The sequence below is a fragment of the Bombyx mori genome, chromosome 23, assembly GCF_030269925.1.
Source record: "Bombyx mori chromosome 23, ASM3026992v2".
In the NCBI taxonomy this organism is placed as follows: domain Eukaryota; kingdom Metazoa; phylum Arthropoda; class Insecta; order Lepidoptera; family Bombycidae; genus Bombyx; species Bombyx mori.
Window position 1 is genome coordinate 1,680,891 of NC_085129.1, and position 16,553 is coordinate 1,697,443.

The 16,553-nt window shown below is 36.2% G+C and overlaps 2 protein-coding genes across 3 annotated transcripts in view; both read left to right on the top strand.

The window, feature by feature from the left end:
* The window catches only part of LOC101739708 (potassium channel subfamily K member 1), a 65,537-nt gene extending 52,160 nt beyond the window's left edge, over positions 1-13,377 (top strand). For both annotated transcript variants that reach the window (XM_038019414.2, XM_038019413.2), the window contains 4 exons: positions 7,119-7,259; positions 8,085-8,294; positions 8,728-8,916; positions 9,784-13,377. In XM_038019414.2, the coding sequence (XP_037875342.1) occupies positions 7,119-7,259; positions 8,085-8,294; positions 8,728-8,916; positions 9,784-10,085 (842 nt within the window). In that variant the 3' untranslated portion in view covers positions 10,086-13,377. The remainder of the gene's footprint in view (positions 1-7,118; positions 7,260-8,084; positions 8,295-8,727; positions 8,917-9,783) is intronic.
* Positions 13,378-14,085: 708 nt separating this feature from the next.
* LOC101739566 (bifunctional lysine-specific demethylase and histidyl-hydroxylase NO66) lies at positions 14,086-16,300 on the top strand. The gene has a single exon (XM_038019412.2). It carries the CDS (start codon positions 14,378-14,380, stop codon positions 16,193-16,195), a length of 1,818 nt encoding a protein of 605 aa, XP_037875340.1. The 5' UTR covers positions 14,086-14,377; the 3' UTR covers positions 16,196-16,300.
* Positions 16,301-16,553: the final 253 nt, after the last annotated feature.

Genomic DNA, 16,553 nt, shown 5'->3' on the forward strand with positions numbered 1-16,553 from the left:
TGTAGATGTCTATGGGCTCCAGTAACCACTTAATACCAGGTGGGCTGTGAGCTGATCCACTCATCTAAGCAATAAAAAAAAGAGCTTTGAACATAATCTTCAATGGCAAGCAGCATCTTGATCATGTCACTGTCGTTACAGATATCCAAAAGCGAAGGTGAGCACCGACTATCACTTAGGTAGTGTGGTAAATTTACTGTTAAAACCATTTAAATAATACTACATATATTTTCACTTGAACCTAATTGTACCGGTTCTGTAGCCCCGGTTAGTCCATTATAAAAGTACAGTTGATCGATCGCCTTTTCCTTGTAGAAACATGTTCGAGAAACTTCGATTTTTTAATGAGTTCATTGAAAACGAATAGAAGTAACATAAGCAAAATTTTGCCTCTAATTGTCTTCTCTAGGTATTTTAATGTTTACGTAATTGAAGTTCTAAAATAATCTTACAGTTAAGCAGTTTTCTATTCTTTTCCTTCGATACCACGAAAACTGCGAAGCATTCGTCGGATACTACTGGTGGTAGGACCTCTTGTAAGTTCGCACGGGTAGGTACCACTACCCTGCCTGTTTCTGCCGTGAAACAGTAATGCGTTTCGGTTCGAAGGGTGGGACAGCCGTTGTAACTATACTGAGACCTTAGAACTTATATCTCAAGGTGGGTGGCGCATTTACGTTGTAGTTGTCTCTGGGCTCCAGTAACTATGTAGCACCAGGTGGGCTGTGAGCTCGTCCACCCATCTAAACAATAAAATAAATACATAAAATACTCCGAAAATGGTATAATGAAATCGAACCCTAGATCAAACAGTAAAATCCGTTTTAATCAATATTAATATCAAGTGTACAAGTTCGACTGTTGCATATATAATGAAGCACTATCCCTACTTAGTATAGATAGGTTAGTCACGGCACTATCTCGTTTTCATTACGCAGCATTTTATTGCTTAAGAATAGCGGTTAAAATGGAATTGTTAAAGCCATAGATAACACTTACTGATAGCGCTTTATTGAAACACAACGTTTAATAGATTATAAAGTAAGTCCTAAGCTAACAGTGTAAACTATTACGCAAATAATAGATCTATGTAGTTTAAAAAGCATAAAAATGTATTTTTACTGGTGGTAGGACCTCTTGTGAGTCCGCACGGATAGGTTCCATCACCCCGCCTATTTCTGCCGTGAAGCAGTAATGCGTTTCGGTTTGAAGGGTGGGGCAGCCGTTGTAACTATACTGAGACCTTAGAACTTATCTCAAGGTGGGTGGCGCATTTCCCTTGGGCCCGCGATCTGCTCTCAACACCTGCAGATCGTTGAGTCTCACATACCCCGCGCGCCCCCTAGGCGCGGGGACCCCGTAGGAGGTTCGGCCCTAGGCCCGAAAAAAAAAAAGGGTGGCGCATTTCCGTTGTAGTTGTCTATGGGCTCCACTTAACACCAGTTGGGGTATGCGCTCGTCCACCCATAAAGGCAATTAAAAAAAATCTCAAATTGTTGCAACTCAAATTTGTATGGAGTTGGAACGTTTGCCTACGTTTACCGCTAGGGGCGCTGTTCCAACTGCATACCTACAAATATGAGTTAACTTCTACGCTATCGAGAACGTTAAAAAACTCGCCCTAAACACACTGGTGAGTCCTGATCGTTCGCTCATGTATGCAATAAAGAAATTTAAAATCGCGGTCTCTTATGTCTGTATGCGTCTTCCGCGTGACCTAGCGAGGGCGTTAGCACAGATCGACCGGGGAATGCACCGACCTCTACATCTCCAATATTATTACTTTATACATACAGCTTACTTGCCTACGTGTATTATATGTACATATCTGTGTATACGTGAACTTTAGATATATGATGTTGATAGCCTTTCGTTCATTATACATTAACTTAATTTATGTAACTGTTGTATTGAGATAATGCGACATTATTTTTATGTAATTTGAATTAAATTGATATTCTGTTAAAAGTACGCTACTTTATTGTACATTATGAACTGACTATTTTCTTCCCTACCTATTCGCTGGTAGCCTAGAGGCTATTCCAGTTACACGCGGACGGATAGGACGTCCGGTTTATTCGTATCTAGCGGTGCACCGGTGTTCGAATCCCGCACACGGGTACCAATTTTTTCAATGAAATACGTACTTAGCAAATGTTCACGATTGACTTCCACGGCGAAGGAATAACATCGTGTAATAAAAATCAAACCCGCAAAATTATAATTTGCGTAATTACTGGTGGTAGGACCTCTTGTGAGGTGGTAGGTACCACCACTCCGCCTATTTCTGCCGTGAAGCAGTAATGCGTTTCGGTTTGAAGTAGCCATTGTAACTATACTGAGACCTTAGAACTTATATCTCAAGGTAGGTAGCGCATTTACGTCGTAGATGCTATGGGCTCCAATAACCACTCAACACCAGGTGGGCTGTGAGCTCGTCCACCTATCTAAGCAATAAAAAAAAATGCTTGGAGTTTCCCTCGGTGATCGAATCATAAATGAGAAGATTCGCAGGAGAACCATTGTAACAGAAGAAATAAATGTCCCGAAAGATTGTAAGATATGATTCGTAGAATAAATAGCAGCTGGGGCAAAAAGTTCTCGTGTCGCGATCACGTCCTGATAGTCATGGCATGGGTAGGTCTCCCGCAGTACAGGCAGGATCGTTTGCTGTAATGAACCTTGAGGGAAACCATGTCCAGCAGTGGACCTATACTGATAATTAATCTCTAAACTAATTTACAGCCTTACTACAATCAATTTTTACTTATTAGGTCAGATAACATGTTTATGACATTTAGATTACACGGATAAAGCTAAAATTTAGTGACGTGGAAATGTATTCTTTATCTCTCTAATGTATGTATAATACTCTATATTCTATTCTGGTCTATTCTATATAAAAAGACCAGCTCACATATTTAAGCGACTACTTACATATTTACCTAAGCGACTTTTGGGCCCATAGAAACTATCATGTTATTGGCTCACAACTTGAAACGTGAGATTCAAATTCGCATTACCATAACGTCACAACTATAGGTACGCATAATATCCACAGCTCAATCATAAATTACATAGCAAATTCGAGTGTCTATAATAATATAATGAAAGATTACTGAAAATATAACCTCGTAACAACGAGCATTGATTGCAGAATAACCAAGACTTTTGACTAATCATTTCTAATTTATGACTTATTTTTCTTTAGTTAGGCTTGGAAGCGTCTGGATTGCCTAACTTTGTCTTCTTTTGTTCGTTAATGTATGTTTTAATCTCTTAGGTCTTAGAAATACATTAATTCTCAATATCTTCGGATTCGTCTTTCCCTGAGTCTACTAGATATTCCGGCGCCTTAGTAATAGAAATCGTGATAATTACTTCAGTGCGCCGCGTAGGTACGCTACGGTGACCGACAAGGCAGTCAAAGGGCTACATCAATTTAGTTAATTGAAAATTGGAATTTAATGTTTCCAGTAGCATATATGTATATAGTAGTATTTCCTTTGGCTTTTGGGAGTCGTACAAATAATAAAAACGACTTTCACAGTTTAATTTCGCTTTTTTACTGTCGAAATACTTTAGGTACTGTTTTCGTAGCCAGGGATCCCCGAAGATGAAGATTGAGTTGTATATAATACTAGGTATACATATATAACTTGTATACATAGCGGTATATACTCGTAATACTTACGCTAGAATGTAGCCGTGCACGTAATAAACAAACTATAAAGAACGTTCAACTTGTGGAATTTTACAGTCAGCCTAAAGATTGTAATAGATAGGTTTGTGTTCTAATGAAGCGCTTTAGGGTATGAGACTTTTGAGTTATTGAACTATCGGAAAATCGATATACGTAATGAACAAAATTATCCTCGTTATGTGCGAACAATGAACGTTAAATCTGTACAAACAGATTTAACAGTAAAGAATAAACAAACACAATAGATTATCGGATGATTTGTATACTTTTTTATTGCCCTAGTGGGCGGACGAAAATGAACATATTGTAACGTCTTCACTAATGTTTTAAGAAATTTATTACCTTTTTTTTTATTGCTTTGATGTGTGGATGAGCTCACAGCCCACCTGGTGTTAAGTGGTTACTGGAACCCATAGACATCTACAACGTAAATGCGCCACACACCTTGAGAGGGTTCTAAGGTCTCAGTATAGTTACAACGGCTGCCCCACCCTTCAAACCGAAACGCATTACTGCTCCACGGCAGAAATAGGCAGGGCGGTGGTACCTACCCGTGCGGACTCACAAGAGGTCCTACAACAAGTTATAAAAAAAAACTAGGACTACCACACGCCGCGTTCTCTTCTCCAATCGATGTGTAGATGACTACATCGTTTGGAGGTGATGGTAGCTGTCACTAAATACGTAACTCCCATCGCTGCCAGTATTGCACCAATATCCTTAAGCCGGAACGCCTCAAGGAAAAAACCACAAGGCAGTGAGATTTCGTCACGTCGCTGTAATTGACGTTATCGTTAAGACATTGCTCCTGCACCGTGTCAATAGGCTATCTCCCCGTACACCCCCTGCGACTCTTAGCGACTCCTCTTGAGATAAAATGACCGAATGACGCATGCCAATATTGCAATAAATTGTAATAATGTTGTTATGCTGACGGGGAAACACTTTCCTGTTGGGAGACTTTGCTATAAATTTTACAAACAGACAAACAATATTGCTGTACCTACTTGATCAATGGTCATTTAGGCTTAGGCTCGTAAGATCAGGACGGATGTAGGGCAGTAACAGTAGCAACAATGGGGAAGCGTCAGAACTTTAAAAGATCCAAATTTTTTTAAGGTGGCATACAATTTCCTTTAAACGTCGAAATTCATTGTGTTTTCGATAAATGTCAGATTTAATTATAGGCTTTTTTTGGTACCAAACTGAATTTTTTTTCTATGACATAACTAAATTGAGTTAGGTAGCTCAAGACTTATTTCAATGAAATTCCGAATTAATGTCACAGTATGTTTTCTTTTTGCAACTTATAAAATAAAATCGATTAGAAAATATTTAATATGTTGCTGAATAATTTAATTTTAATGCCACGATTTTCAATGATAATAATCAAGCTGTTATCCATTAGACATCGTCTCGTATCTACTTATGCCTCGATCGCCTTGACCTTGACTTTGTCCGTAGTAATACCTGTTTAACCTAATTCCTGTTACTAATTCTTATTTAGATTCGTTAATCAAATAAATAACTCGACAAATTTCGAAACTTGGCGGAAACTTTTAGCGGTAGGCAGCGGCTTGGCTCTGCCCCTGGCATTGCTGAAATCCATGGGCGACGGTAGCCACTCACCATCAGGTGGGCCGTCTGCTCGTCTGCCTACAAGGGCAACAAAAAAAAATTTGACTGTATTGTATAAACCAAAGGAATAGGAATTGTTTGCCGCTATTATATAAAGACTTTGCTTCGTGTCACCACTCCTAGGGGCCTGTCATTCCTGTCAACAGGTTATCGCCCCCACGCTGTGCCCCCTGCGATTGCATGCAACAATCCACACAGTTAAATAACATTCACAGGGCAATTAGAGGTAGCGAGAGTCATTACGACCGTAAGATAATGTGACTGATGTGTTCTAATTAATTGTAAATTACGACAGTTGAAGTGTTTTATTGTTACCACTTTCTTGTTTATTTATCATTCGCTTTTCCTTGTTCAATTTAATGGAAGTATAAGTTTTAAGTTAAGTTGGAATTTAAGTCAACTTAAAGGGACAGAGTGCGTAATATCGTGAAATTGAAAAATTTTAAATCCTCGTATCTATCACTTGTAGGTACGTTTAGGTTCCGAGAATAGAAATAGGAATATATAAATTTCCAGAAAACTTTACAAATAATTATGATTTATAATAAATTATAGGTAACACTTGTCATTAATTGGTAAGAAAAAATTTAGTTCACAAACACAGGGAAAAATCGTTTCATTGCCGAGCCGGGGGGGTATGAGGCAAAATCGATATCTGAGAAGCGCATAGTAGGTAGTAGTGATGGGAAAAGAATTCTACTTTGGAAATTAACAGGCGATATTGCGAATTATTCTTGCATTAAATTGTTAAAGAAATGTTTGGGAAAAAAATAGTCCGTTAACAAGCACCAGAACTACATAATAATATTAAACATGGATGATTCGATCGATGATTACAATGATACTACAACGTAATGTTATCGACAATAAAATTCCGTCCGTAATTCACATGTATGACAGAAGCCGGCTTATTGTTATTAATGATTCCTAGGAATATTTAAGCCGCTCAGCTTAATTCACTATACAAACAACAATGGAATTTCGATGCCACGAAAGCGAATCCCTATATAATGAAATGTTTCGTTCGAAATATTCAGTTGAAATTCACCGGTTGTACGGAGTTAATTAAATTCGTTTGACGCGGTCTGTATTTCTGTTACAAAACAGACTGATATTCACTAATTAATTGGAATTATTGCTCTTGACGTACGTAATCCGTATTTACGTTATTGATTTTGTGTGAACATAATAATTAATTAAGACTTTTGCTTTTCGAACTTTAATGGAATACTTCCGTGTGACTATTATTGGGAATTCCTCTAATGATATTAACCAATAAGACTTTCTTTTATACTTCACCCCTAATTAGCTGATGAAACGTAATTAGTTTGTAGACAAACCTCATCCCTTGGCCATTTTGGCTCGAAACTTGGCACAGACTACATTAGATTAGGCTGCTTAGTGTAATGGATACTTTCCAACGGTAATTATCCCACTCGGGGCAAATAGGGTATTGCTAGTATCGTTATGATTCTATTCCAAATTACAAAAATGAGGTTGTTACGTACACTGCTTTTATTTGTTAATTCCTCGACGATACTAAAGAGATATAGATCCAAAATCGAGGCATTTTTGGCGAATAATAATACTATTTTTCTTAATTGAGGGCAACTAACCGCTTTAAAGACACAACATGATGGCGTTATCAAAAAAAAAACAAGCAAAGCTCGGTCATTATCTATTAAGTTAAAATGCGTTAAAATTATGTCTACTACTCGCTAAGCTCCGAGAAGACACTATTTAAATTAATCTAACTATCTTAAAATATTGTCCTTAGATGACGATTTGGAGTCGTTATTGGACGAGGTCGTCCGCGCCAGCAACCACGGAGTCTCAGCCTCCCGCAACGTCACCGGCGGACCTAACTGGAGCTTCGGCCAGTCCTTGTTCTTTTCATCTACTGTCGTCACCACTATTGGTATGTAAACAAGTGCTAACGAAACTCATTAGTTTTTATTAGCTTAGCATGTATGTTTTATTGTATGTAACGGAATCTTTGAAAGTCATTTCCACCGACTTCATGACATGAAATTAGCTTTAAAATGTTCACATGCATCAAGGACCAATGACAATACAATAATATTATTATAACGACACTCTAATATTCTCTCCGGTATCAACAGGAGAAAAAAAGATGAAATTAATTATAGTTCAGTTTGTTAATAAAGGATGTTTTTTAATAAAACTCACTAAGTTTAAGTTAAACTGTGATATTATTAGCTGGTCTCAATTTAAAGTTCTGAACAGCAGATGTGCGACATGGACAGTTTGTGGTAATGAAAACTTCGCTACAGGAATAATGATAGTCGTTGAAGAACAAAAAGTTCCATTATTTCTTTTGCGACCAATACACTTTAAAGACCACATGGACAATTATCCTTTTTGACTTTGACACTCCGATTCTCCAAATATTTTTTTGTTTTTATTGCTTAGATGGCTGTACGAGCTCACAGCCCACCTGGTGTTAAGTGATTACTGGAGCCCATAGACATCTACGACGTAAATGTGCCACCCACCTTGAGATATCAATTCTAAGGTCTCAGCATAATTACAACGGCTGCCCCGCCCTTCAAACCGAAACGCATACTGCTTTACGGCAAAAATAGGCAAGGTGGTGGTACCTACCCGCGCCAACTCACAAGAGGTCCTACCACCAGTAATATCAATTTTGAGATTCCTCTCTTAGGACTCCTGGGTAATGTGAGATCCTCATATTTCTTTCCTTTCCGACAACGCATTGTAGGTTACGGCCACGTGACCCCGCTCTCACAGCCTGGCAAGTTGTTCTGCATGATTTACGCTCTGCTGGGCATACCGCTGACTCTGGTGCTGCTCTCAGCGCTGGTGGAGCGGTTACTGCTGCCCGCCACCGCCCTCCTGCGCTCACTGAATGCTGCCCTGGGCCATTTGTACCGGCCTTTCACGATTCGTCTTGTGCATCTTACCATTATAGGTGAGTATCCCATAGCTGGAATGGCCTCTTAGGCTACCAGCGAACAGTTAAGGAATAAAAAAGGTAAGTATTTCGAATGTGGTGATCGTTTGTCATTTCAACGAAGATGTGATCTGCATTGCGCTTTGTTCAGGTAGTCGTTAGAAAAACTTATAAATTAATTATTAATGAATAAAGCCGACATTAAACTAATCGTTGTCAATGAATGTCTTTTTTTAGACATAGAAAACATTATTTTAGATATTTTGCTAAACTTTATCTTTACTTTAATATCAGGAATATCTCGTATAACCGAGTGACCCGACTGAGTTGGTTCCGTTTTTGATGGTCCGAAAATCAATAGTTAACGATTTTAAATTACTGATACAGAAACCTTATCAGGGATAACTGGTGTTTACGCCCGTCTAATAACAAACTAAATATTTGACCGCAGTGACCACATTCCTCGTATTCTTCCTGGTCGTACCGGCTGGAATATTCGCGTACCTAGAACCGGAATGGGACTTCCTGGATTCGTTTTACTACTGCTTCATATCGCTGACGACAGTAGGCCTCGGGGACTACATCCCGGGCGACTCCCCCGGACAACCATACCGGCCTTTCTACAAAATCGCTACTATTTGTAAGTTTTTCGTTTTTGATGCGGTCCAGGATCCAATTGCACGTCAGTCATGGTTTTTAACATGTCAACACATTATAGCCAACCGAATTGCGTAAATATAGACCAGATTACTAATCCTGGTGCCGCTGACCCAAACATCTCAAAGCTTGCAATGACTCGCAACTCTTTTTTTTTATTGCTTAGATGGGTGGACGAGGTCACAGCGCACCTGGTGTTAAGTGGTTAATGGAGCCCATAGATATCTACAACGTAAATGCGCCACCCACCTTGATATATAAGTTCTAAGATCTCAAGTATAGTTACAACGACTGCCCCATCCTTCAAACCGAGACGCATTACTGCTTCACGGCAGAAATAAGCAGGGTGGTGGTACCTACCCGCGCGGACTCACAATAGGTCCTACCACCTCGTTAGAACTCTGACATATTAGTAATAAAAATCGATTTATTTGCAATTTGCAATCCGATCCAATGTGAATCAACATAATATTTAGCTTATTCTGTACTAATATCCTGAACAGTTCGACCTCATCTTTCATCTTTTTACTGTGTATAAGAGTTAACTAACTAATGGTCCAGTTTGGATGAAATCGCTTCCGGAGTCTATTAGATCACAAAGAGAGTGCTGCTCCCTCCATGCGACATGAGATCGAAGTCTCAAATTTCTCACACCAGAACACTAAAATGCTTTACGGCAGAAATAGACTAGATGGTTGAGTTTATATGCCAATTATAGTGCATTGACAAAGATCAATCTGTTTTTTTGTTTTGTCAATTGAAAGGAAGTTTAGTGTCCCTGAGTTTAGTGTTCCTAAACTTTCAGTGGGGATAGATAGATTAGATATAATTTTACATCGTTTACTTCCAGTCTACTTAATAACCGGGCTGACGTTCTTGATGCTGACCCTGACTGTGTTCTACGACATCCCCCAACTGAACTTGAGCAGCGTTTTCTCGTCCATCAAACTGGACGAGGACCCCGAGAAGATGCGGCTGAGCGGTTCCGGCGCGATGGGTCCCGGCTACGGGCTGGGCGGGCTGGTCATGCGCGACGAGTACTCGCGCCACGAGCAGCGCCGCTCCGTCGTGCACATCCGCCCGCGCCCCGACGACAGCCCCAGCCCCGACGACACCACGCCCGTGCACGCCCGGGACGTGCGACTCCCCTGAACGCCATATCCGTGTACACTTACTTATTCCCGTAATGATTGATCAAGTACGAAAGAGTTGGAAATTCTACTTCTTAATTTATCATTCAACTGTAAAGACAATCCTTATGTTGTTTGCGTAATTGTACACATTATCGAATTTTTTGATTGACGGTGGCGGTACTTCCGGTGACGTCATTTTTATATAATCAATAATTCAAGTCAATGTCAAATCTTATGTTCACGTTAATATCGCAATTCGAAATTAAGGAAGTTTAAATTTTGAAAATTTTATATTAGAAATTAGTAACGGATTTAATACAACAGCATTTAAATAGAAGTTGACAGTTGCCGCCATTTTCGATAATTTTTCAGCCATTTGGATCACCACAGCAATATCTATAGAAGCGTCGGTGCTAAGTAATTCTGTAAAGTTTGTGTAAAAATCTTCTGAATAATTGTGTTTTATATCTTTAATTTGATTTTAAGTTTTATTTAAAACTTAATTTGTGGCCGAAATTAAACATTAATTAATGGCCATTGCAGTATATTTAAAAAAAAAATGATACTTGAAATTACTTACTACAATAGAGATCGTTCTGAGTGGTGAATAACCTTTTGTTGACCATATTTCATTTTTTGACCATGTTAGCAATATTAATTATGTTATGTTCTTCTGACTATTTTTAATAAATAATATCTAATTTGTAATGAATCATCTTACTACCAAAATGTATAAACTGGTGGCTATGTCTGATGACTGTACTAAAGTAATAGGTACATTTATATTCCTGTATTTTTAATGTTTTTAACTCGAAAATAAACTGGGTTTTTAAAAGACTGAAGAGACTTTTCAGATTTTCATTTTTCTAAATTCGTACGTGTTTCTTTTTTTTTCTTTCATAATAACGCGTAAATGAAATCGCGAACATTAAGCCATAGTCGCCACAGATAACATCTTCAAACTATCTGTGACAGACCATCATAAATATTTATTACACTTAATGACAGACTGACTTGTGATGTCGAAGTATACGTTTTTTAACTAGTGTTATAGAATTATGTTATTGCTTTGCCTATTTATGCATAATTCTAAACTACTCGTATAATTTTATTTTAATAGTATAAACGAGCGAATTTTACGAAAAGCCCTAGAAAGTTAATAGATCAAATGTTTTATTAGCAATAGGGCAATCATTGGATTGTTTGAAAGCTGTCTATTCAACTGACGACATACTATTCAAATTATGGTCTGATGTAATCGTTTATTGTGCATGTCAAGCGAAAAATGTTAATGTTGTTGAAAAATTATTATCCGTTTAAAAAAATATTGTAAAGTATAGATAAATAATTTTGCTTGACTGACAGATTAGAAATTCATTTAAAATAGATTGTGAATTCCATTACATTTCCAAGTTTAGTGCAGGACTTAGTACATAAATGTTAGAATTACGTGTGATAGAGCACAATTACCTATATCTTCGTGTGATAAACCATTTAAGTAGAACTTTTAGAAGTCGATATGTACATTTATTAAAATATAATATATTGTATTTGTACCCCTTCGAAGATAGGCTTATTTATAGGTGGTTAAAATTGCAATGGTACAAAAAACAACAGAGCTTTGTATAGTATACCAAGTAGTACCTACATGCCTCTAATAACCAATGCACCCACAAAATAACTTACAGTTCGACAAGATTTTTTATGAAAGTGAGTCTGAGTGGCAATTGAGAGGGACATCAAGATCACAGATATATAAAAAGCATACCTATTATTATGTAATATTTACAAAATAATGTAACATAAACACTATCGTAAAAATCCCACTAGCAAATGTCATCGACCATCATTAATTCTGATTACAATACATGTGACAATATGTTGCCTCGACTGAATTGCTACCTTCTCTACGATTTGGTGATGTTGATATAAAATATTAAAACTGTACACTAAATTAGATAATATCTAGATATTGTTTACTGAACATAACACAGAAACCAGTTCCAAACGGTAACAAATAAAAAAGTTTTTTTTTATTGCTTAGATGCGTGGACGAGCTCACAGCCCACCTGGTGTTAAGTGGTTACTGGAGCCCATAGACATCTACAATGTAAATGCGCCACCCACCTTGAGATATAAGTTTTAAGGTCTCAGTATAAGTATTTTCTTATGAACAAAGGATGCAAGACAAATGACCCCGTGAGTTTTTCTTTGTAACTTAATTGAATTTGAAATGTCATTAGAAAAAAATCTGTGTTAAAATAGTTATATACACTCCTTTGGCATAATTTTAATATTTATCAACTCAACATTTTACAATTTTATAAATAAAATTGTAACATTTGTTACATACACAACAAATTATATTTTACTAAAATTGTAAAATATAATCACAAATTCTGATACATCTTTTTTACATTGTAATAAATAAAATGTTACATCAGTGCGTGCATGTTCGCCACACGTTAAAAATGCACTGATCTGTTTACCCAAAAGGGCTGAAGAAGTATAACCTCAAAATTAAATGTTTTTTTTCTACGACATTTAGGTATTCTTTTTGTATTACTATTTTTTTTTTCTCAATACATTTCTTAATTTTTTCTATTGTATTTCTTGTACTGAAATAGAACAGAAATTTTTCTAGCTCATGAATAAATTAATATAATACATAACTAAGCGACTTTCTTTGATGAAAATGTATTTCTTTGGAAGTCGTGGTATAAAAATAATTATAGGATCAATTTCTCACGCTTTGATCTTATTGTTCAATGTTTTTATTTTCAGAATTGTTACATTTTGGAACTGAGGTAATCAATGCGACTTTTAAGCCCAGACCGGTGTATTTTTGAAAGTACTAACTGTCCAAGAAAAACTGTTACTACTGACCCATAATTTTTCCACATTCATATTTATTTTGTTCAATCAATCTGCCTTGTTGCCCGGTCACTTTCATGGAGTACCTACGATACATTGCTTAAATCACAATTTTATATACATATATATTGACTATAAATGTAATTTATTTTCTAGAGAACTATATATACTATTGAATACTTAGATATATTAATCTGATTGTAAAATAAAAAAATGTCTTTATTCGACTTGTAAAATAGTTTGTAGTGTAGTTATTATACCACAATGGCTTTTTGAGAGTTTGCATAGTTTCTGTATGGAGTGTTATAACAACATAAAACTAACTAATGTATTTAGCGGTAGTTCGTAATTAAAGCAGCTTAAAAAAGCGTTTTTATCATTTTATTTATTTATAGACTTATGTACACGTTTAGAGTAATAAAATTACACAAAAACAACGTCTTGGTTTTTAATCGAATTAAAGTATCTAATCGAATTTCATGAGACCTAAATTTATTATCGTATTAAATCGGATTTACGATATCATGTTTTTTTACATCCTTTAGCAGGTTATCGCTCTGTGCCATATAGAGTTTAATAAATAGGCAGGTAGCGACCTGGCATTGCTGACGTCCATGAGCGACGGTAACCACTTACTATCATCTGGGCCGTGTGCTCGTCTGCCGACAAAGGCAATAAAAAAATAAATTAAGAAAATACGTAACACAGTTGAGTAGGATCCGCAAGTGAGCCAACACAATCTTCACAAACAATAACGGTCACTTTATAAGTTGTAATTGAGTTAACCACTTCAATGCATTGACTTCCACTAATGTATTTTATCCAATTAAAAAGGAGGTGGTTTTCAAATACAACTTCTCATGTGTATCATAATATGGTTTTTTATTTATCTATCGGGAACCTTGCAGCTCACTAACGACCTGGACTGCTCTGGTACCTACTAAATGCTTATAGATAGACATTTTAATATTAGGGCGCAATAAAAATCTGCATGTGTGGATATAGGTACCATTCTATTTCTGACATAAATCATTTGTGCTGTTCCATCGTTCAGGTTAGAATTCGTTTAATTCCATTTAATTCCATTTTATTGCATAAATTTTATCCCATTATCAATATAATTTCGTTAATCATAATTTCATTTCAGATATCTTTGGCCTTTGTGACAAAACTTTTGGGTACCTTCCCTTTGCCTATGCACTAGAAAAAATGGATTTAAAACAACCTATAAATTTTAAATATTTTTTATTTGAGCTGCTGGTCTGGTGTGGTGACATTCGTGGATTAATCTTTAACGGGCATATTGTATTTAATTGAAACTTTAAAGAAACTCACTACAAAAAATATAGACCAGCATGTCAAACACAATGTACTTATTATAAGTTCAGAACAATTTTCAGACGTAAACAAACAGTAACACGTGTATAATAAGAAAAAATGAATTCACCAGTATCTGCATTCGCTGTGTATAGATCAAACAAGCAATCTAATTATGAGAAAAAGAAAAATAAATCTAAAAGAATAACGAACTCCTCAAAAGCACTTCCGATCTCCCCAAAAGCACTTTCGAAATCCCCAAAAGTTCATTCGAAACCGAAACCTATATCAGAAGAGGTGATGAAGAACGCCGCACAAAAACTGAAAAAAAATAAAAAAAAGAACGAATCTAAGAACATAATTAAAAAGAAGACTCACAAGAAGAAAAAATCGAAGAATACTAAAGCTACTAAAGGCGATGACGAGCAGCCGGTTATGAAAAGGAAAATTAAAAGAAACCGAGATGATAAACATGACAGTGATGATATTCCCTCATTAATACCTATATCTTTCACTAACTTCCACGAATCAAATTTGGATAGTGTTGATTCATGTTCAAGCAATGGCAGTATTGATTTTGAGCCTGTACAAACTGATAGTGTGGAGGAAGGTCTGAAAGTGTTTAAATGGATGATTGCTCCTTACAACCCAGAAGAATTCCTGAACAGAGTCTGGGAGAAGAAACCTCTCCATATAGCACGAAACAAGCCTGATTATTATAAAGAAATTATATCTACACCTATCATTGATGATATGCTAAGAAATGAAAGTATACAGTTCACTAAAAATATAGATATCACTTCTTATGTTGATAATAAAAGAGAAACACATAATCCTGAAGGTAGAGCTCTGCCACATATTGTATGGGATTTCTATTTAAATGGCTGCAGTATTAGGCTATTGAATCCACAAACCTACATACCAAAATTACACTTAGTCAATGCTACTATGCAAGAATTCTTTAATTCCTTTGTTGGAGCTAATGCTTACCTAACACCACCAGATAGTCAAGGTTTTGCTCCCCACTATGATGACATTGAAGCATTTATTCTGCAAACTGAAGGTAAAAAACATTGGCGTATCTATAAGCCCTTGAATGAAAATGAAATTTTACCTAGAGTTTCATCTAAAAATTTTAGTCAGGAAGATATTGGAGATCCTATAATGGAAGTCACTTTAGAAGCGGGAGACATGTTGTATTTTCCACGAGGTTACATCCACCAAGGAGTAACCATTGATGGAGAGCACTCCTTACATGTTACAATTAGTATGTACCAGAAACACTCATGGGCTGACCTTTTTGAGAAAATGATTCCTGCTGCATTACAAATGGCTATAAATGAAAATGTAGAATTAAGACAAGGTCTCCCTTTTGATATTTATGATAACTTTGGTATAGTCAATTCAGACTTGACTACTCCACGTCGAAAAGAACTAGAACTTATAATACACAATCTGTTTGAGAAAATCAAACAACACCTGCCGTTAGATGATGCAGTTGATCAAATGCACAAAAATTTCCAACAAGACGCTCTTCCTCCTGTTCTGAATGATATGGAAAAATCAGTAACTGTATTTGGTGATACAGATGTCATGATAGAAAATGGTAAAGTTATAAACAGAGTTGAAATAAGTTTGGATACAAGAATAAGACTATTACGGAAAAACATACTAAGAATGGTCTCGGAAGACAAAATCAAGCTTTATTATTACATAGAAAACTCCTTAGAATATCACGGGAATGAAATGCCTTATTTAGAAGTTGATGAAGGTTTAGCACCAGCCATTGAAACACTAATAACATCATATCCCAATTATATAGCAGTGGAAAATCTTGAAATACCAAATGATTCAGATAAACTTCAATTGGCTGATGCCCTGTGGTCTAGAGGAATAATAATGACTGAATTCCCATTACAGAATATAGATGATGATTAAAATAGGTCAATAATTTATTTTTTAACTTGCCTGCTGTATTTTTTTACAGGATTGTAAGCCTGCCAACATATTTATGTAATAAACAGACCAACATAAAGAAACAAAGTAGAAATCTGAATTTTTTGAGCCTTTAATACAATTCTAATGATAATTCAAAGATATATTATATAATATTATTGTTTAATATTATATTATAAGGAGCATAATTTAAAAAAATAAACAAAAGAACATCATTCTAAGGTTAATCTGGCTATCAATCGCACTGAAACAGCATCAAGTCATATGTAGCGATTTGTTATATTTTAGTGTAATAAATTAGGAAATGAGTTTTGTTTACCTGACTTGCTAGTTTATGCTG